This window comes from Metopolophium dirhodum, chromosome 4 (genome assembly GCF_019925205.1).
Source record: "Metopolophium dirhodum isolate CAU chromosome 4, ASM1992520v1, whole genome shotgun sequence".
Lineage (NCBI taxonomy): Eukaryota > Metazoa > Arthropoda > Insecta > Hemiptera > Aphididae > Metopolophium > Metopolophium dirhodum.
In genome coordinates, this window is record NC_083563.1 from 13984229 (window position 1) to 14008692 (window position 24464).

Genomic DNA, 24464 nt, shown 5'->3' on the forward strand with positions numbered 1-24464 from the left:
AAAATTTTACTGTTTTATTTCAGTTTTTGGAAGGATTAGAGTATAGGCAAATACACTTACACTAATACTACAGTAATACGGGGTGATCAATTTATTACTAGACATTCATCATTTCAGAAAACCTATTTTTGAAAATATTTCTTTTACATAGTTTTAAGTTGTTACAATACTTGAAAAAAAAATTTATTTAAAAAAGAAAAGCTTATTGTTATAATTTTTTAAGTTAATTACTCTTTTGAATCACAACAAACTTACATTTTTAATTGCATATTCCGAAGCAGAATATTATTTCGAGTATTTTGATCTATACAAATACAATTTCAGACAAGTAGTTTATCAGTAACAACGTATAAGTATTTAAAGTATAGATCAAGTCATAAGGTATTCATCCAAATTCCGTTTATATACATCGAAGTACTCCAAAAATTATTTTGCTTTAGAATAGTGAATTAAAAATGCACGATAACTATAAAAATATAGTAAATATATATTTTATCTAAGAACATTTTTTATATTTAATGGCTTTCAATTATGTAAAAAAAAAAAACTTAATAGTTTTTGAAATAATGAGAGTGTTACGTTAAATAGATCATCCGGTACATAGTGAAATAATAATGACAATTATTTCACTAAACCTTTGTTAAAACATTTTAAAATTTTGAGTTCATAGGTATTTTGACCTAACTCTTGAAAATATGCATTTATTACCCAGAGGCCAGAGTAACAATGATTTCTCTCTATATGAATCGGACATTATGAAATCACCTTGGTTAAATAATCTAATATTATTATAATTATTATCAGTGGATCATCATGATTCATGACTCATGAGTAGATTGCAGTGTATGGTATTAGTTTAGTAAAAATGTTCTCCATAATCTATAAATTCAGATGTATAATTTCAAATGTTGTTCTAAAACAATTATGTAGTACCCTTTATCAATACAACCAATAATATTTTTTAATAAGACATAAATTAATATGAAAGAGTTGATAAAAAAATATTTAAGCAATTAAAAATAACATCGAACTTAAATTACTGTGTGATAAAAAGTAATGTTATGAAACTACAATTTTGTTTTTATTTCACATTTATTAAGTTTTAAAACTACTTTAATATGTTTTATTTTTATAAAGTAGTTTTTGCAATTTAGAGAACTTATACAAATTTCAAGAAGACCTGTTTTTTACAAAATCAATTATTTTGTTGTAATTCAAAAAATAATAATCGCGAAGACTTGCTTTCACTAAATATTTCTACTATTAGAATTTTCTTAACATAACTAACACGATTTAAAAAAAAAAAAAAGGTCCTTTTTAAGCTATTTATAAACATTTTGAATTTTAGCCTTTATTTAGTTTTTTTTCAATTTATGTATTTTGTAAGGAAATTTTTGTTTTTAGGTCGAAAAACTTAGAAATTTTACTAATTTTTATATTTTGTTTTTACATAAATTTAAAAATATTAAAAATATATTATTATAGTTGAAATTTTTATTTAGGTACCCACAGCTGTTTGAAACTCAAATTTTGAAGAAATTGGATATTCAAACTAACGTTTTACTCTCTCATATTTTGGAGGCATGATCATAAAAAATGGAGGAAATCGCAAATGGAAATTGCCCGATTTAGCAAAAACTGCTTGTAAAATTATCACAAAAACATAAAATCATTAAAAAATAGGTGGGTCTCTGGATGTCGCTCTGCTATACAGTAGGTTACAAGTGGGTCGCTGTAATGGATGGTGTTAAATTTGAATTCAATGATATAATACCATTGTATAAGAAAAACGATTCTGAGCGAGAACGGTCAGTCAGCCTATGATATTACCAAGTATATTTGATGATATTATTGTGAATAAAGTAATTTATATACAACCTAATGTTGTTTTTTCCCGGCGCTTTTGAAAACTATTGGGAGTTTTAAAATTTGATCTCCCAAATGCACCAACTAGATTCACTTTCCCATCGAACAAGATACTGTTGAAGAAAATCGAAGCAGTTTTACTGCCCCAAACCGTGATGACAGACACAAAAATAAAAAAAAATAAAAAAAACACATCATTGTAAAATCAATACATTCATCGTTTCACTCAGAATCTAAAAGTTATAAAAACTTTAGTTTCTGTCTAGTTTTAGTATGAAATGATTTTGTAGCCTATTCTGCAGTTATTAAAAAGTATAGAAAAAAATATTCAAAATTGGAGATTGTATAATATAAGTCCCGATCTCTGCTTGTATAATGTCATAAAATAATTGAATTCAGAACTTTCCATCATTATTAATATTGTCTTACATAATAATTCTATAGGCGTGAAGTTTATTTGCATGTAATTGTTTGTTTTCGTTTTTAATAGGTACAAATACAAATTACAAACTACTTCCATTAAAATATTGTATAGAACGTTTTATTTATTTTCACGTCCTTCAAAAAAAAAAAAAACATACATACATTTTACAATAATAATAACCGTAATGTGCTCCAACAATAGGCAGGCATCACACATTTTTGGTGAACATTTTGTTTGTATGAAATTCATCACGCGAAGGGTTGACATTAAAAACATTATCATAACAATGTAACTATTCTAAAAATATATATTATACGCATAATATATTATATATATATTATACATTTTATAATATACATATATTATATAATATATTATAATTTGTTACACAATGTAAAAGTTTACAAACACCGAAAACAACACCAACATTATTACATTATCTATTTCGAGTATTTTTTTTCATTCTGTCTTGGCGTTGTTATTTATTAATTATTTTTATACAGTATAATATTTTATGTCCCTGAATTCTGATACAATCACAGTAAAAAACAAGTGTGCGACAACAATGCGCTTGATTAAAATTTCAAAAACTTAACACCATATTCCATTTAAACATGAAAAAAAATCATATAATGTCTTCTAAGTCAAATGTCTAATTATTTGTTAAAAAAAAATATTAATAACATAAGCGATTTTGTATAAAAGAAAATAGATCAAAACACAAACAGTGGAAACTATTAAATTAGATTGCTGAATATTTGGATACATTTTTACGAAACTCATAGTTTTGATCGTTTTATGGAAGCAATAATTATTTTTTATTATTATTATATACTTAATACTTTTAATGGAAATCATAAGTTTAATCAGGTACGTAGCACAATTTTTATTTTCACAAACGTTATTTGATTTTAATACAAATTATGATTATTTAAATTTTTTATGTTCTACGTAGAGACAACTTATAGAATAATGTTATTTTGTTATAAAATGAATAATAATAATCCTGGGTTAAGTATGCCATCTATTGTTTTAGATTTATCGACTTATAGTGTATCAAATGTACCAGGTGTGTGAGGTATGATAAAATATGTTGTGGGAGTCGCCAACGTACAGAAACTGCTGATAATCTTTTTTGGAAATGGTTGATTTTTTGACAGTAAGATCTGTTATTGAAGTGAGAGGTAACCATAGTGGCATAATAAGAAGTATCTATTAAGAAAGTTGATCATTCACGAAAAAAAAAAAATCAAAATTGGTATATTAAACCATATCTACAGGACATTTTTTTCGAAAGAAGGATTTTAACACGTCAAAAAAGCATTAAGTGATATTACTTTAAATTGAGTTTTCGGCCAGTGGAAATTTTTTTCAAATAATCAGTTGTGAACACGCAATTGTGGAAATTAATTCGGCGCACAAGTCTAAAGGCTTATGAGATTAATAAAACGTCGTATTTTAACCGATGAGATTTTAAAATTATTGTAAAAATATGCATATTATTATTATATTTTCGTAACTGAGAGTCTGGCGGGTAATACTTCGACTGACTTAAATCTTAATGTCATAATGCTGATCAATGATTTCAATATATTAATAATTAATTCACCTGATCTAGGTTTCGAGTATAATAAGTTGGAAGTTAAAATGAAACTGCCTGAAAAGCACACACTGAATTATTGGGTATACGTATTATAGTTACCATAGACAAATTATTTACACATATATTATATGAACGTTAACACTTCACACTCTAATTATTAGTTTATACGGTTTAGATTATTTTTATTATTATAATTGTTATATTATATAATATGATCATATTGTTTTACAAAAACCATACAACATAGATACCATGCAATTTAAAATATACACATAAATTATAAACGCGAAAATAAACAGTTGAAAACTTGATTGTTTCTTAAATTATTATTATTATTATTATTATTAATTTTAATTTATTTTATAATTACTTAGTAATTTTAATATGTATTTATATTTATTATTATTTTATTATTATAAATAGCCATTATTATATGAAAGATATAAATCTCTCAGCGATATGATATAACAAAACATCATGTTTGTATAATAAATCTTAAACTAATCACAAAACATACATATCTTTGTAGTAAAAACTAAAAATTTTAATATTATTATTAGTGGTCTTCTTTTCAAAATGATTTTTATTTTATAGATAAGGCTCGACGTGGTCCCAATCAGACCTATGTCTGCTGAGCCTCTCGAATACAGTCTTTTCGATTTTGTACTCCCCGGTACCAGCTTGCTTACACAGGGTGCTCAGAATGTCTTGATTATCGACAGTTCGCGTAGGTAACACGATCTAAAATAATGTTTATGGTGCAATTTCGGTTACTATTTTCTAAACATAATAATATTTTATTTACGTTTATGAGATCGTTGGGTGCAATTTTAACCAGATTAATATCTTTTTTCAGCCTTGTCATGATATGATGGAATTCTTCTTTAGCATTGGTTTTTGATTGGCTCTTATTGGTTGCCCACTTTATCATTGCCTGGAACTTTCGGATTTCGGACACTTCAAGTGGCCTACACATTATCTGCTGTACCAGTGACTCGGAAAGTGTGAGGAAATCACAGTGATTCAAAACCTAGACATATTCATCGAGATAAATATAAACCATACTATGCATAATATAATTAATAATACTACAGATATGTTAAAACAAAATACCCTCAATGCGTTTTGTTCGATATAAGTAAATATCAAATTAACTAATTCCACTGCTGAATTATATCTCCATACGTAATTTTCTAAACTGTTTAACATCAGGCATATCTGAAACCAATTTATAGTTATGATGAATAAAGGAAAAGTTCAATTGAAAAATCTATACTTACCACATCTACTCTTAAATGCTGTTTTGTATGATGGAAACACGCCTGTAAGAGCTCTGGCAAGTCATAGTGTTCAGCTGCACATATTAGCCCGGGGACATTCGCACAAGTGATTTTACAAGAGCTCGTATGTAAGTAATCCAGTAATATTCGAAACGTGTCGGGATCAAATTCGATGATTGAAAACTTATGGAAAAATGGAGATATTTATTTTTTAAGTGAATAATTACTTGGTGCGTGAACATTTATTATTATTGTGTTACCTCGATTTGATTGAGTTTCGCTCGATCAATCTTGTCCCCTCCGTTATTTGGACATACACTTACTTTAGGCACGGACAACTGAGCTAACCTTTCTTTCTCCTTTTCTTTGTCCTTTTCTTTTTCTTTATCTGTAAATATAATATTTGTTAAAATTATTTGAGTACTATGGGTTTTTAACCGTTTGAATCCACTTACGGCTGAAATCTTGAGAAGAAGCCCACTTCTTTTTATCATCAGCGGACAGATTTTGTTGTTTTCTTATCGACTTACTCCATCCAGCAGTAATCGTTCCTAATCTGGTAAAAGCTCTCCGCATCATCGGAGAGCTGGGCACACTTTTGGCCCTTTAAAATGTATTTTTTTTTCATAATGAATATTTTATTTGGAAAATATAATTACATTTCGTGAAAATACTAACCTTGGTGTTTCTATATCTGGAACTTGTAGAAAGTTACTACTTTTTGCTTTTTGTTGTTGTTGAGAGGGTAAACTAGGAAGACCTCGGGCTAATAATTCAGCAACCGGCATTTGAGGAGATCCAAAACCGGTGGAAATGCCGTATAACATTTCTTGGAATACTCTGTTAGATATACAATAATATTAAGATACAGTTATTATATTTATTAAAAGTTATCTTTTTAGCATGATACATACCGACTTCTTACACCCAAAATGGCTCGTACACCGATAAATTTCGTTTTTTGCTTACTTTGGCCAACTAAAAATACTACATCAAACAAATGACCGTTTATGGAGACATTTGATTCGGAGTTTATAAAGAATTTCGTAAAATCCTTAGCAAGAGTATCGTAGTCTTCAAATCTATCTCTAACCGAATCGAGTAATGGACTGGATGGCCTCATATGCCCTATCGGTCTCCAAGAACCTCTCCTGTAAAATTGTATAGCAGTGTCATATGCGATACAATAATACATAAAAACTTTTACTTACCTATATGGTTTAGGTATTTGACCAGTCTCACAATGATTTTGTAAGTTGGCAACGATATCTTCAAGCATTTGGCTACGAGTACGTTCTTGCATTCTAGCAAATTTTGGTGCCGAATAACTAGCTCGTTCGCCATTTACAATCTTTGTTAAGATCCATTCTCGAAACATATCTTTTTCTTCAAAAACTGATTGTTCCCAAAGATATGGTTTATAAGCCCCAACTTCATCTCTAGTCACAACAGATACCTTCGAAAAATATTATTCAATGGTTTAATTTAATTCACTAATATAGTTACAATAATTAAGCATATGGTTACTTCATATTTAGTCCTTTCTGTTTTTCTTCGAATTCTTGGACTTACTCTGACCAATATAAAAGTATGAAGAAAATGTGATTTTATACATGCTGGTGAAAATCGAGTATCGTCAGCTTCAAGGAATACAACGCACACAATATCATTACCAATATGTCTTTTTCTTTGGAGCTGTAAATCATATGATACAATATTTTATTATTTTACAATTAACTCAAATTTAATTTTGAGTTTACTTTTTGTGCATCGTGTGCTTCATAAGGTAACATAGTTGAAACGTGGAACATTATTTCAATGTTTCTCCAATTTGTATATACAGAATGTGTTCCCGTCAAATCGTGTACCGTATCTAATCCTCCTCGATACTTATCAAACCCTATGAAATGTATAAGGAATAAAGAATATGATAATAAATTATGTTTTGATGTGTTATCATACCACAAAGTCTTTTGGTCTCTCCTAAAAGTCCAAGAAATTCTTCAAATGCTAAGCTATTTTCATTGTTATCCAATATCTCTTCCTCAGTGGTTTGGCCTTCTTTGACGTATATTACTCCAACTTTGAGTTCAGATTTCATGAACACTTGGTCTAGTTTGAGCAGTTCATCGGCCGTGTCAGGTAGTTGGCCAAGCACTAACGGTGGATTTAAATTGATCTCTTTACCTAGAGACCTGACCACTTCCTCACGGTTATAGCGATCGGCAAACACACAAGACGCTGGTATTAAGCCATGAACTGTGTAGCTGATTGCTCTGACCAATATCCTAGGCAAGGAAAAACAATATTAAATACATATTTTATTTTTAATCTAATTTATTAGCTAAAATGAAATGTACCTAAATTGGTCTCGTCCATTGATGGTTTCTTGTTTTAGACTTAGGATAATCGGGCCCAAATCTTCATCATTTGTGAAGTAATTCCAATGTTCCTTTTGATAAAAGTACCTCTCAAACGTTTCTTGTTCTACAGAAGTCAATTCAAAACATCGATTTTTCTCCCACTGTTCCTCGATTGAAGTTTTAGGTCTGTAAGACAGTAAATTAATAATTAATAAATATATCATTATATTATTCCAATTTAATAACAGCACCTGGATGGTGGCATGACATAATCATCATCATACGGATAATATTCATCATCCTCCAGTAGTAAACTATCCGAACCCCTGGGCCGTCCATATCTATTACCAAAATATTCTTGGGCGCCATCTGCACCGTCTGAATTTGAGCCATTATTTAACTCTCGCTCATCCGATCCAGATTCTTCAACATATCCTGTTTCACTAGTGATTTTTTGACGAGAACATTCTATCCAATACCCGGGAGCTGGCTGAAAGTTATGAGGCCACTCCTCACAAATATCATCTATAAAAAATAAAACATAATATAAATAAAATATTATTATGTATTGGAACACTTTAATTTTAAATTGAATTTTATTATGTTTTTGTTCGTGGGCTTAATTTTTTTGACTTAACTTTCCTTCTGAGTAAACATCTTCCAGCGATTTAATCAATTACTCGCGGTTAAAGAGTCTACTCTACAAATATCCCTTGTAGTGACAGAATATTTCTGCTCGGAAGCTTAGGACATACGGGTTTATATTATTTTGGCTTTATATTTTCCACTTCGTTGGTTGTGAAGAATATCTTGTACGGTGGTTGGGAGTAAGTATTTTATTTTCAAATATTTTTAGTGTTGTTGTTGTTTATTTGTTGTTATTTCTAGATTTATAGTTAATTAGTATTTATAATATAGGTAATGGTTAGATTATTAACTAATAAGATATATCTAATATGTTTGTCAATAACTGTTGATACAATTAATTAATTTTTTTTTAAATTTGCACATTACGAGTTTTAAACAAAACAACATGAGTTTATTTTTCCAAACTTGTTACAAAATTCTATGAATATTTTTTAGGTAATAATGATACAAGTTATGTCGTAAAACGATTTGTAAAGATACAAATGCATATATAACTTATTAAAAGCGATTTAAAAATTGTTTGAAAGTATTTATAGTATGTTAAAATTCATATTAAATCCTCACATACGATCCATTTACAAATCGAGTTAGCAGGTAGGTACTAGGTACTAATATAATATACTCTCTATAATCATAATTTGTTGTGTTTTAATATAATAATTTATTCTTTTGGATTTTTCAGCTGCTATATCTAGTACCCATCTGGGTGGTAGTTGTTCCTCTTTAAATTTAAACCTTTCTCGATAAACGCCACCTATACAAACCTCCAATATTTTTAAGGTTAGAATTTATAAATAAGAATTATTCAGATACATTATATTTTATGAAAAATGTTATCGCTGTTTCCCAAAGTTGTATAAACACAGCATGCTCACAGAATGTTAAAATCGGCTTTAAAACTTTGAAACTAAAGTTGACAATTTTGTAAAATATTAAAATAAGGATAATATTTGATATGATTTGTATTAACTCAAAACAGTTATTACTTGTTATTCTAAAATACGATTGATATTATAGTTTTGATGACACGCAGTAATAATAATATAATAATAATATTTAGTGATCTAAAATCTAAATATTACATTTATATTATATATATTATACTTGTACGTATATTTTACCGTTACATGATTAAAATAAAGATATAAACTTAAGCATATTGTTTGTATATGCTCATTTTATTAAAATATATGCTTCTGTATTGTAGCTTGGTCATATTATTTTTTTTTTCATATATTTTTGAAATGATTTCCGACTAGTTTCGGATGAGAGAATCATTATGTATAACTTAAAAAATTAAAAAAGTTTTTACAAGATTTAATTGCCCAAATTTTATCTCAACTAATGATGGTATTATTTGTTATGACAAATAATAACTGTATAATTCTGTAACGTGAAACTAACTTATAACTCTTTAGTGAATTTACTTTATACATTTTTTTATTCATAAAATTACTAGGGCAGTAAGTAATGCCGATTGAATGGTGTGGGAAATCATGTTAGTATTAATCAAAACATTATCTAATAGTAGTGCTCAATAGTTGTTCGATTTCCATCAACCTTATTAGCAATCGTTATTGGCATAACACATGTTCGCACGGAAAACGGGTAATCTGTGATAAGGTAAATTAATTAAACAGTTTGCTATCAGATTTTTAAACTTGCCAAACACACCAAGTCGTCTTCGGCTGTTGTTGTCAGATATACAAATATTCGCCATGCAGAGTACGTGCTCATTACGTTTACCATCCAGGGCACAATATGTTATATGTATGTATGTATGTATGTATGTATGTATGTAAGTTTGTATGTTTATGGAGAATAATAAAAAAAAAAATTAATTTCCGGCTCGGACAAGCGGCATCCGTTACGTGCATGTGTCTCGAACTTTAGCACAAATGAATATTATTATGTTTATATACAGACACCGACTTTATTAAAATATTTTAGTAATTCAATCCCCAGCAACGCAATTTTTGTAGCGAGCAGTAGGCTAGAGATTGTGAAAGTGGGTAGTTTTAATATATTTTCCTGATAAACACACCGGCTATCATAATAAAATGACCTATACGCGCACGAAATCCACTAGGTAGAAAAATTGTTATTTCATTATTTATGTATACACAGTACAGGAGGAATTATACTTGTTTGTGAGGTGTAGATATTTTACTCATATGTGATGATTTATCATTTAACATAATGTTTATCATAAAAAACTAAAAAGGCGTTTTAATTATTGTTTTCATTATCATCATTCCTTCCAATGGTTTATGTTTCCAAAATCAATAAAATTTATAAAACACAATATGTCATCGTTTTTGATTTATGCTTTACTATATTAAAATGTATATTAGACATAACTCTATTCAATTAAATCAAAATTACTAATTGTTATGGTGTCAACAATCATTATAAAATGTGTTAAGAGAAGCCTATAATAAATATTAAATAATATGTACCAATCATAAATGAGTTAAGTAGGTATACCTAGTAATAAGTATTAAAAATTGGTATACATAGTTATTACTTAAGTTATTACTAGTTATGAGTTTATGACTTATGACTTATGAATTGATAAGATTTGTATATTTATGAGAAAGAATTGGTCGATATTGTTCTTACCTAAATAGTTAAAATAACTGTGAAATCAGTTGACCTTTAAACTGAGTGTGTTAGCTAAATAACATGTTGATAATTACTACGATTTTTAGTGATATACATATTATAGAAAATCATTACCACTGTCATTTATTATATTTTTGTATTTATATATACTTTTTGTTATTTAAATTAATAATAATTCTCACGTATTTACGATGATTCATTTTTACGTGCATATTTTCATATTTTTCTTTTGTCATTAAAAAAAGAAGACATTTTTCTAGAACAATTTTAGCAATTCGTCAGTGTCGCAAATAAAAACAAAAATAAAAATGGTTATTTGTTGAAGCATTCAAATATGGAGTCTTTACAAAAATTATTCGATTAGGTTGTATTTTTGATCTGGCATTAATTGTTTTTCAAATATCCAGAGTGTTCTGTGCAATAAAATATATTTTATTTATATTTCAGGATTAATTAACTATCACAGTATGATATTTAAATGTTACAAAAAATAAATGCTTATATTATACCTCAATTATTATTACACTGATGTACAATGTACTGGTTGCCTTATAATAATTAAAAATCGTAAAAATCACGAAATTTTATTTTACAATAATTTATTTAATGCAATAAAAATAATAGGTTCATAATAATAATAAAAAAAAATGAGTACGATGTAATCTGTAACATGAAACGACAAAAGTCGTCAGGACTATATTTTAAGATGGAGTGTTATTATTTGATATTATCAAACGTAAAATATGTCACCGAACATCGACTATAATAGGGTTGCATTTAATGGTATATCGTTTAAATCGTATACGTGGCAAATCTGCACGTATGCATTTATCGTATGAATTGAAAAATATAAATTTTATTATTCCTCCCTTTCAAAATCGTAAAAATTGTTCGCTCTTTATTTATTCGCCCGTTTTATTAGGTGTGGGTACATTCTGATGCAGCCCTTATATTCGAAGACAACCACTGCAACGTTGTAGCTATATAATGAAATTGAAAAAATCTCTTTATATATATTATATTACACCAAAACCAAAGTATATGACGACAAGTCGTTTGGCTCAACATAATCAGACCGATCCATATTATATAAGAAATCGTTAGGACTCGGACTATCTGCCAATCACGACGGTTGGAATCCGGTCCACGCCATTTAGCCGGAAACTTTTTGCTTATCTGCAAATAACAGTAAATTGGAACCTGGGTCGCATCTCTTATTACACCTTAATACACAGTAAAAAGCCGGCAAGAGCTGTGCAACTTTGGCGTGGGTATCTAGTTTATATAATATACCGTGTGGGCAGTGTAATACAAGAACAAGTCTACCCAGTTATCTAAATTATGAAAGTAAAAAGTAAAATAACAATAAGAAAATCCAATCATCAGATAGCTATAGGCATAGTCGACAATTTAACGGAATTAGATTATTATTGGTTCCTGTGTATACAATATTATAAAGCTTATTTATTAAATCAATACATTTCGTGTCAGAATGTTTGCTCAAGAAAACAATATGAACCAATTCTGTGTGGTATCAAAACGTTAAATTAATTATCGGTGTATAATAATATAATGATATATTACTATTACACCATATAAAACATAATCTATGACCTTTAATATGTCCAACACAGCTAATAGGTAGTTGTGAACAGTATGTAGGTAGCCAGGTAGCCGGTGGTGGGTATTATGAATGATTGTAAAATATAAAATAAATATCAATGTATCAAAATAATAATCAAAATCTAAAATTAAACTAACTAACTGTTAACCTTTTGCAGACACCTACCTAATTGCAACGATTAATACTTGAAAATAAGTGTAAAAATACATTTTTACAGCAAACAATATAATAAAGGAACTATTTTATTAAGTTTCGTGATAAAAACATTTTTTTATTTTAAGAATAGTAGATTCTATTGATTGTAGCCTACTACAACTAATAATGAATGTAAAATACAATTTTGAAAAATAAATATAAATAATCAATAGTTAATTCATAAAATGTTATTATTAACATTTCTATAATATATACAATGTAGAATTTAAGTATTTTTATATTTTATATTTCGTATTTTAATCCTGTTTGAATATATTCCAATCATAAAAATGTTTTTTATTTGTCAAATATTTATAAACATTTATGTACATTAAAACATATGTTTATTGATTTCACAGCAATGGCGTTTTTAAATTTTTTTTATTTGATGTACCTACACTTTCTAAGTTCTTCAGTTCCAAACTGATTTATTTTGTAAAGAATTTTTAAATTAAAATTAACGTATGAAAAAAATGTACTAAAAAATATCGTATGTGAATATTGTTTTTTTACCTATCAGATGTTAGATGGTATCCTTTTCAGAAATTTATATGGATATAAGTATGAATTATTAATAACTATAATATTATATTACTTAAATTGAAAATGTATTAAGAAATATGTAACTGTAGTTACCGAATGATTATTATAAATTGTTAACATATTAGATTTTCCATAAAAAATAACCGAATCGGTTTATGAAGCTTACGTGTTCAGAATGCAGAAGAAGTCATAAATCTTAAAACGATCTTATGAGTTATAAATCACGACAAAATGATGAAAACTAATTTTTAATTTGATTTACCGAGACTAGAGAGATGCACATTAATTACACGATTAAAAAAAAACCTTTTGTGGGACGACCGTAAATATATCATCTTGTAATAATTATGTCTTAAGAAATTCCGTGTGTGTATAAACTCACTCACCGTAAAGCATAATATTGCATATTAATGTTATACTTCAATAATTTTTGGAATTTTAACTATTCATAACTTTGCGGTTATAAATTATGATAGTAGACTAGGTAGTGTAATATGTAATAATATGCCCTACAAATCCACGGTGAAAATGATCAATACATGATCACGCATTTTGTATAACATATAAGCAGACTAAAAGTGCGTATACCTCTGTAAGAGAGTAGTTTTGGATTATCAGAAAGTAATACAGGCATGACAGCTGGAAAATATGTTTCAATAAACTTTTGCATAAATAAGTTTAAAATTTGTTAAGAATATGGGTTCGTAGTGAAATGATCGCAACATGTACTGTAATAACTAAAGTGATACCTATATGCAGATAATATTATCGCCACGGGTAACGTTAGGCGTAACGATGAAATCAACCATGACTGTGGTAGAAAATAAAAGAAGTATAAGGAACCTAAAAGGCTAAAATAACGAAATCGGAAATATTAGCATAGCATGTAACAAACGAAACGCAGCAAACTGACTTTAAAAAAAAAAAATAATATTGTCTAGGTGTGAACATGGACGAGTTCGAATTACCCGTGACCTATATTTCTCGGTAAGAATCAATACAAGAGAACCTTAATCGATGTAGTAATATATAATATTATTTACGAATAATATTATTTTCTAATGATTGATATTTTTAGTTAACGTTTAAAAATATTATTCACTTAAAAAGCATGTTGACTCAAGGAATAATACTTAACTCAAGGTACGGTACGATACGGTTAAGAAACATGTGTATACATTTGATTTGAGAGTCTTTATATTAATTATTACGGTTACCTAATTTCAAACTGCAGGTTATCTGCAATAAGCATAATATGCAAATAACTTTGTCTTGTCGATTATCGTTATTCATTGGGTAATGTGTTATTATGATTTTACTCCCAAAATCGATTTATTTAATAACTGTGTGATAATATGTATTAAGTACACAGAAATATATCGCGTCCAATAATCAGAATTATTATCAGATGATGTGTATAGCGTGTGTATAGTAATATATTTTTTGCTCTATTACAATAAGGAACTTTTAGTTCGTTCAAAACAGGAATGCTATTATGATATTATAAAACAATGGAAAATAAAAAAAAATGTGAGTTTGCGACTAAAAGACGGGAAAAAACTTAATTAGAATAATAACAATATAGCTATTTAAATTATGACCGTTTGAAACGTCGTCGCACCTAACTAATGTTTATTATTTATATATATTTATATTAGCATAGCGTGTAACGTCTTATTTGTAACGGGTCGTTAACGAAAATAACGATTCCTATATAATATACGTTAATACCGTATTGACGGACCGAGCAACAATAAATGCCGGTGAAATGTTTAACGGCTTAACGAATTATTATATAGGCCGGTCGTCGATTGGTTAGGGTTATCGAGGTTATAAATATTTTACGACACGTCGGCCTTCGTAATTTCATAGTGTAAATATAGTTTCGCCGAAGGGACGTTTTTTAAGTGGTGGTTTGTTTACGGGGACCGTGTGCACACACAGCATGTCATAATAAACATTTCGTGTATATACGACTTTGTATTAATGTTATTATTTTGCGACTTATAAATATAAGTCACACGGGGGTCTGCGAGAGAGGAAATAAGAAAAGTTATATCGTATAACCCGTGCAAATTGTTTATGGAATATTGCGGGAGCGTCTAGCGTGTGGCGCAGGGCCATATAATATTATATATACGTGCGCCTCGGATATGGTGTAAGTATATATTATTGTGTACCTGGTGTATGTATATTTTATTTTCTGGTGAACAAACTTAAGAACGGTAGCTGCAAGAGGAAAAATATATAAACCGGGAGAACAGTACAAAATATAAATGAGAAATAAAATAAAAAGCGAACCGGACGAATTTATCGTGCAGTGTCGAAAAATATAAATTGAAATCGACCATCGTGCGCCGGGGCCACCGCCACTGCCATTATTGAAATTCCTCACGCAGTTGTCGGCGGCGGTAAGAAAAAAAAATGGGGGAAAAAACAAGGGGGAGGGAGGAAAAACTATAATATTAATAGCACCGCCGGCATGAAGTTTTACCGTCACTCGCGTACATAATATATATTATAATATATATATATTATTACATGCATGTGTGTGTGTGTGTGTGTGTGTGCGAGCGCGCGAAATTTATTAATATTTCAATTTTCTATTGTCTTGTACGACGCGTGGTGGTGGTGGCGCTCTAATGATACGATATTCGGAAAGCCGTCCGGGAAAATCGTCTCATACACGTCGTAACATTTAATAATTAAATAATAATAATTTATAATATTATGTCATACGCGCGTTTATTCCGATTGAAAACGTACGGGTTACACTCCTATAGTGACTTATAATTTATTGCTTATACCTATTATTATTTGTTTACGAACACGTACCATATATTATGATACATATTAAATATATACATATTATATAGTACCCCGTGGCCACGTATCCGAAGTTTACCGGCCGACTGCTCTGAAACGAATGTAACCATATGGCTTGTTTAATCAAATTAATCAGTTCAACCACCGATGAACTATTAGATAAGTTGCAGTAGAAATAAAGATTTTAAACAGTTTATTTAATAACGTCTAACCAACGATTTGGGCAAGAGTCTCATTCCTCAGTTTTAAGCAAAACGCGAAGTCGCTGTAAACCGACTAGGTAACTCTCTTTATCTCTCCACGTGATCTCTTTATTTTTCCAAAATAGTGATTTTTGTTCCAAATAAACACTAAAATGACGCAATAAAAAAAAAGTTGAAAACATAGAATCGTTTTGAAGACCAGCCTTAAGGATATTGTTCAAAGTGCCTATCTGAAGTATATTTTCAAAAATCGAAGAGGCGTTGGCTGTGGTGTATTTTTACGTGGGTCGGGGAGATTTTATTTGGACGTGTCATTTTTAGAATAATATTTAAAGAATAAAGTATTATTAAATATTAATTGTAAAATCTGATTTTGTTTTATCACATCTCGTAATATTAGAATGTTAGATGCTTAACGATACGATATGTATACATTATAATTTATTGTTCTCGGGCGGAATATGTAGACGGGCGTAGGACGTTTGCGCATCGCTATTGTAATGAATGACCTTTTTTGTAGGCCGTTTGCGCATCACTATTGTTAAAAAAGGCATAGGGTGTTTTCCGATTGCTATTGTTAAAAAAATCTTTATATAGGCCGTTTGCGCATAGCTATTGTTAAAAAGGCATAGGGTGTTTTCCCTAGCTATTGTTACAAATAACCTTTTAATAGGCCGATTGCGCATTCCAAATTACGTATACCAGGTTTTATTTACACTTACGAAACTAATCGTCAATATTCATAATTCATATTTAAAAAAAAAATTAAAAAATTAATATTCACATTTACCAAAAAAAAAAAAAATATATAATATTATTTAATCATTTTTCGTATAAATCTACAACCGTGGTTGATACGCTTATAAATGATCATTTATCAGTTATATATATTATTATCTCACCAATATATCCGGTCATATCACTAATAGGTAGATAGGTAAAAGGTAGTAGGTACCTTTCTATTGTTAAAATTTGCGATGCGCAAACGACCTACCAAATTTCTTACCTGAGGTACTAATGATGCGCAAACGACAAACTCCGATGTAGACGTATGCCGTTTTTACTTATCGTAACTTTATATATAATGTGTATCTACTATTAAGCATATAATAAAATTACAATTTTAAAAATTGTTATTGGCTTTTGCAGTCGTCAGTCTTAAATTTTAACTCTTATAAGTATCTAAATGTAGGAAAGTAATGTTCCATTAATTTTATTTTAGTATATTACATAATATATAATATACTGTATAATAAGTAATTATTTAAAATATAATTACATTTTTTCATTAAATTAAGTAATTACTACAGTGTCGCTTATTATTATTTTTTGTATTAAAATTAAAATTCTTGTAATAGTTAGTTTGAAAATCAGTAAACTTAGATTTAATAAAAAATTTTAAAAATATTCATTTTGATATTTTTTATATAATTTAAACAAACAGATTGTCTGAGTGTATCAAAATGTTTGATTAATATATATTAGTTAGTACTTAGTACTTAGTATCAACAGTTCAACACTCAGTATACAAAATACATACAATTATAATACCTAAGAAAGAATATAAAAAATATAAAGTATATTATTATGTCTATTATGAGGGACATGGCAAATAAATCGAACTGACCCTTTTAAGATGGCATGCAAATCAGAAGTTTTCTGCTACTGTATTGATTTGTCGTCAAGGTGATAGAATATGAAATTCTGACGTGGGACATAAATACACTATGTCTACAACTTTATTATTTAAAAAAAAAAAATGTAGGGGATATTAGGGACATTATAGTTTATAATATGTCAAGCAATAAATAATAATGTGTTAGGTATAGATTAATAATGATAATAATGTACCGGATTATTGTCGGATTAGCGCGTTTCGTATACCGGAAACAATATAGATAATAATATAATGGTGATAACAATGTTTAAATATTTTTTATCATAAAAACCATATTTGTATTGGCTTTAGAAAATAACGATTAGAGGCACCTATACATGTTTGCCTATAATGGGTATGGTACCGGAAATTCGGACCACGTCTATCCGATCGGCATTCAAATTCCGTTCAAACGATTCGGTTTTTTTACGGAATACCTTTATGGAAAAGCGGTATCATATTAAACGGTTTGCTAGGTTTAAAGGACGGCTTAACCACCCACGCACATAAAAATGTTCTGTTTACCCCGATATTGTATTTAACGTTTCTTAGCAACTTATATTTTTAAATATAATACAGTTATGTATGATATTATATTATACACGCACACGTACGTACCAGTTTACACATATTTTAATTGTATATGTGAATAAAACAATTTTTCATATTATAACCACATCGATCGTTTAATCGAAAAAATAAAAGCCCTTACCACAACTTATACTAACTTCCATTTCACCACAACAGACACTAAGTGATTTATCTTAACGCGTTTCCATTCTTATAAACTTCTAGTATTCGTAATTTATTTATCCCTACACCCGCGGGATAACCTTCGTATTTCGTACATACGCTGACACATGCACGATATACATGGTTTGTGACGTATATTTTTTACTTCTATACTCGTGTACACTGCACTTTATCCGACAGCAGATACAGTCGAATAGTGGCATACAATTATGGTGATGGGGGGGAGCGGGGGAGGATTGATAAAACCCGCTGGAAATTTATCTGATATGGTAATTTTTATTTTAAATGCCTTTTTTTGCAGGACAGTTGAGGTCAACCGATTTATAGATTGGAAAAAAAAAGGTAGGTCCGAACTCCAGCTGCAGTCGAAGCTAATAATATGTACTGGATCACATTAGATAACTCATTCAGTTTGTCACGCACAATAGTATCAAAAAAACAAATTGCTTATTTGGTGTAGTACATTTTATTTTTTATCCAAAAATAACAGACCACTGTCTAACCAAACTCAAAAATATCGTGTATGCGCCTACTATAATTAATACAATATGTATATTTTAATGTGCCAAACTGCTGTGTATTATCCGACCAAACATACTTCTTTGGACCATCATCACAAATCACAATATGACTATTAACAATAAATATTATATCAGTGTAAACGTATGTAAATTGAATTCGGCCAATGATCTATAGTCACCGAGGCTATTTAATAAAAACATCAAAAAATAGGTATATAGTATAATATTATTTATAGAATGTACATAATATTATAGTGATACTACAACACTATACATACAAGCCGTGTTTCAATATTACTAGCTTATGAATAATACAAATAAAAATTATTGAATTATATTAAGAAGTATTCAAGAGTTATAAATAAATGTACGATGTTTGATAGTGATTGCTTAGAAAGAAAATTCATTTATTTTTTTGTTATTTAAAATGATTAATGAACCACACGCCATTATGCAATTTGTAAACACCAACTGGCAAGAACTTTATTATTTTATTATTAAGTGATCAACCGTAATATTGTAACCGTAGTAGGTAATTATTTTTTACGCTTCTGTATCCTACAGCAGTATTATAATATTATAGGGGATTACAATTTATTTGCATTTTATAGGCTAATGATTATATTTTATTTTTTTCATCTATATTTAAGGTGCAATTACATTAAACTTTTTTAACAAAAAAACAGTTTTACCAGAATATTTCATCTTTACTGTATTATAATATAATATTATCTAGTTAGGTAGGTAGTTATATAAGACAATAATATGTTAAACTACCTTAAAAATCGATTATCGAAAATTAAAAAAATAATATTGTCGAATTAAATCGGCGATTTTACCTTTACGTGATTAAGCCATTATATTAATATTGATGGAAATGCAGAATATATTTTATTTCACAAACTCAAACTGCGAACCCCATTCACACACACACACACATCACATTCGTGTGGGCTGCAGTGGGCTTGCCGAGGAAAGGTCGATCGCTTTTCTAGTATTATATTATAAACTTATTGACCGCTGGGCGTTTGAAATAATGTCTATGGGGTTTTTCTACATTACAAACACCAAGCCGTACGTTTTTCACCCTCTAAACTTCTACATACATGCATATAATACTCTTGATCAATGACCATATGTATAGTTCTATATTCAATTAGTTCCTATTCAAAATTGCGATATTATTCATTTTATCGTATGCTCCCAAAGTGCATATTATTGTATTTGTATACGCACCGAATTATGTCAGCAATAACGGACAATGTATTTACGTATTTTATTGTCGTCAACACGTATGTTATGAGATTGTATTAGGTAAAGCCTTGGCCAATTTAATACATTATCCAAGTTGTTATTTTTATTAACTTTCAGACACTTGTATACATACGAACCATTTATAAACATAATTTTGTGTTTAATAAAAACCTTAAATATAAAATATGTTGAGTGAAAAATTGACAATGTGTAATTAAACGATGGCTAGGAATTTATTATACGCATTGTACTATAGTGTCATATTAATTTTTAGAGAAATTCAGAATTCAAATTACGATAAAAATTCATAAGATTCTTTACTATACATATATCATGGCGTTGTGTACTGATATTAACATTTTCACACTAAATTTTCATAAAATATAAATTATGTGTAAGAATTATAATCGACTACAAAAAGCTTATTTTTAATCTAATTTTATAATATATCTAATTATTATTAATTCGTGTTGTAGTTTTAATTTCTACTCTTAAATATATTGGATGTGTTACATTTTTTTCTTCTTAGTTGAAGAAGTAGAAGCAATTAAATGAAAAAATTGAACTTAATGAAAAGTTGGGCTTAATAGATACAACATTAATATACAGGATGGATACTTTTTACATGTAAATATTGTAAAATAAGTATAATATATATATAATGAAAACATTTTTTTACCGTTTCTAAAACCTATTATTTAAAAATATAGAAAATTTATTTTATGCTTTAGTTTATAAAGCCTAGTTAATACTTTAATAATACGTTAATAGTTTAACCTGGTTCATATTTACCTATATTTTAAATACGTAATAATATGTACCCATAATAAACTATTTATAAATGTAAAAAAATACTTAAAATTATTAAAAATAGAAGGTAAGTAAAAACAGTCTAGAGGTTAAAAAATCGAATAATTTAAAAAATACTGAATATAATAATATAATATTATAATTCTTAAATATTATACTCACTGAAATATGTTTATAATTTATACTTATAAAAGAAAATACTATTCAATGGTATATTACAAACTTAGACCAATTAATAATAGTTAATTAAAAACATAATAAAAATAATAACATACAATGCGTACAACAATTCCAATTTTATTATTATCACTACTCATTTAATGTAAGGAAATAATGTAATATGTGATCGTAGAGCTTATGATTTTATAGATTAGTTATGTGTATAAATTCTTCATGTGTTAACTAATTTGTTATAATGATGTTGGTTGAGTTACATGATCATATTCTGTCCAAGTGAAATTTCATATTATAATCTGAGAAATTAAAACAAGAAACTGAAAAAAACTTTAAAAAAAAATACTCTTGCACGCTAACTTTGTTCCTGTTGTTTATCAAATATTTAATAATAAAGTTTATAATGGTTGATACTTTGTATTTTACGTTTTATTTGAAACACGAATATAAGTAGATTATACTTTTTGTACTTCCTAGTTTAAATTCATTCAAAAGACTAATTTAAATTAGTTAATGGATGGTTGTCTTGAGTTAACATTATTTTTGAATAGTTATAAAAATATTATTACTATTGAATGCAGTTAGACAATAAAATAAAAAATATTAGAACAAAAAACTCTTAAATTATAACGTTTTTAAATTTGTTGCTTTCAGTTTTATAATATTTGAACTTTTTTTCATCTCATCAAATTAATTACTATAAATTTTAAACCTAAAAGAAGATTAACCGTTGTACGTATTATTTTCTATATTTATAAAACAAACTAAACATTAATTTCTCAGAAAATTTAGTTGGAATATATTATAGAATGAAAATAATCATCTTTTTCTGATAATGAATCACAGAATATGCTCTTTAATCAACTAAAATTTAAAACATATTGGCAGAATTAGTTCGAAACTTTATTATTATATATATATATATATTTGTGCCACTTTTATATTACATAACTAACAACATTTATATAGAAGTGTCATATTACAGTAACAGCAAGTGATTTTCGAATATAAAAAAGTATAATACACTTACACCCACCATGAATTCTAAAAATACATTTTTGGATTTTTTCATCCATCATCGCTGAAAAACGTGGGTGCAATTTCAGAATGAATAAAAGGTGGATAAGTGGATGTCGCTCTGCTGTACGGTAGGTTACAAGTGGGTCACTGTAATGGATGGTGTTAAATTTGAATTCAATGATATAATATCATTGTATAAGAAAAACGATTCTGAGCGAAAACGGTCAGTCACCCTATGATATTACCAAGTATATTTGATGATATTATTGTGAATAAAGTAATTTATATATAACCTATTAACGTGGAGCCTTGTTTTAAATTTTCAATCCTTAGCCATAAAAGTTAAACATTTTATAAATTTTTAACCACAAAATAATTAATAAATTATAAATTTGATAAATGTTGTCAAAATTTGAACTTTAAATGCTTATAAAAAAAAATTGTGCAAATGTATTTTTAATATTTTTCAACTGCTATTAAAACGATATATCAGGAGTCTAATATTAAATTTTCACGCTTTTTTACCCAACAAATAAAAATTTATTGATATTTATAGAAAAAAAAACTAAAAAAATTGAAAACTGACAATGTCCGTAAACAGCTCAAATAGAGTCAAAATATTTTCAAAATTGTATGGTGTATAGAAAATGCTAATATAAACATTCAGTGAAATTTTCAAGTATCTACAGTCATTCGTTTTTTAATTACAATAAAATAAAAAAATCGTTACATGAGAAATCGAGTAAATATCAAATGTTGTAAAAATATAAATTTCAGACGCTCATAAAAATTTAATTTAAGTTTCTTCTAGACATTTTTTTTTTGATAAAGGTAGACAAACTTATGAGTAATCTTATATTACATTTTCAAATCTTAGATTTAAAAAGAAAAATTTTTATGAATTCTCATCAAAATAATTTGCTATTTTTCGTGATTTTTCCGTATTTTGTCAAAATTTGAACTTTAAATGCTTATAATTAAAAACTGTGACTAAGGATTTTTAATTTTTTTCATCTGCCTTTGAAACAATAAACTAGGAGCCTTCTATTAAATTTTCAAGCTTTTTTACTCAATAGATAAAATTTTATTGATATTTATAGAAAAAAAAACTAAAAAAATTGAAAACTGACAATGGCTGTAAACAGCTCAAAAAGAGTCAAAATATTTGGAAAATTTTATGGTGTATAGAAAATGCTAATATAAACAACCAGTGAAAATTTCATGCATCTACGGTCATTTGTTTTAGAGTTACACCAATAACCAAAATCGATTTTGTTAAAAATCGATTTTGCGTAAAAATTCCCGTTTTTCCTTAATTTTTCTTTTGTTTTTCACATCGCTTTTGAAAACTACTGGGAAATTAAAATTTTGACCTCCCCAATGCACCAACGATATTCACTTTCCCATCGAACAAGATACTGAAGTCGAAAATCGAAGCATTATTTCGACTACTTATCGTGTACACAGACACAAAAATAAAAAAATAAAAAAAAAAATAAAAAAAAAAATAAAAAAAAAAAAAAAATAAAAAAAAAAACACACATCATTGTAAAATCAATACATTCATCGTTTCACTCAGAATCTAATATGTTTTTATATACGATAATTTCGAATAATCATTTATTTAATAGTTGGAATATTTATTAGCGTTTAGACCATACAGTATAACGACGAGTATATTTGTTAAAAATTAAAACAATATTTTTAGAATTCGTTTTATGTTAGGTAGGTATAGTAACTTTACTGTGATCCATAGTGTATTGAAAAAAAAAATAATTAAAGATGCTCATATTATATTATGATGTCGTACTTGTACTTTGTATCAAATATAACGATACTGCATTTTGAACACGTTACAAATCTCGTCTTTCAATACACCGATTAGGTGTAGGTACCAATTATAATAATTATTATATATTCAGTAATCGTTATGATATTATTATGCACGTCATATTGTAATATACTTAATTGGACATTGATACTGCGTAATATACGCTTATTAACATCACCGGGTTTGTCAATGTTGTACAGTATAATTAATCGTTGGAAAAACAACCTTAAAAAAATGTCAAAAC

At 27.9% G+C, this 24464-nt stretch overlaps 1 protein-coding gene across 1 annotated transcript in view; it reads right to left on the reverse strand.

Annotated features, from left to right (window-relative positions):
* Positions 1–2956: 2956 nt before the first annotated feature.
* Positions 2957–24464, reverse strand: part of LOC132943217 (uncharacterized) — a 284209-nt gene continuing 262701 nt past the window's right edge. Inside the window, exons 10-23 of the mRNA XM_061012095.1 lie at positions 7788–8061; positions 7534–7722; positions 7136–7461; positions 6934–7073; positions 6701–6868; positions 6385–6629; positions 6088–6324; positions 5852–6013; positions 5629–5777; positions 5434–5561; positions 5174–5356; positions 5007–5111; positions 4699–4923; positions 2957–4634 (exon numbers count right to left, since the gene is read on the reverse strand). Of these exons, the coding sequence (XP_060868078.1) occupies positions 4482–4634; positions 4699–4923; positions 5007–5111; positions 5174–5356; positions 5434–5561; positions 5629–5777; positions 5852–6013; positions 6088–6324; positions 6385–6629; positions 6701–6868; positions 6934–7073; positions 7136–7461; positions 7534–7722; positions 7788–8061 (2684 nt within the window). The 3' untranslated portion in view covers positions 2957–4481. The remainder of the gene's footprint in view (positions 4635–4698; positions 4924–5006; positions 5112–5173; positions 5357–5433; positions 5562–5628; positions 5778–5851; positions 6014–6087; positions 6325–6384; positions 6630–6700; positions 6869–6933; positions 7074–7135; positions 7462–7533; positions 7723–7787; positions 8062–24464) is intronic.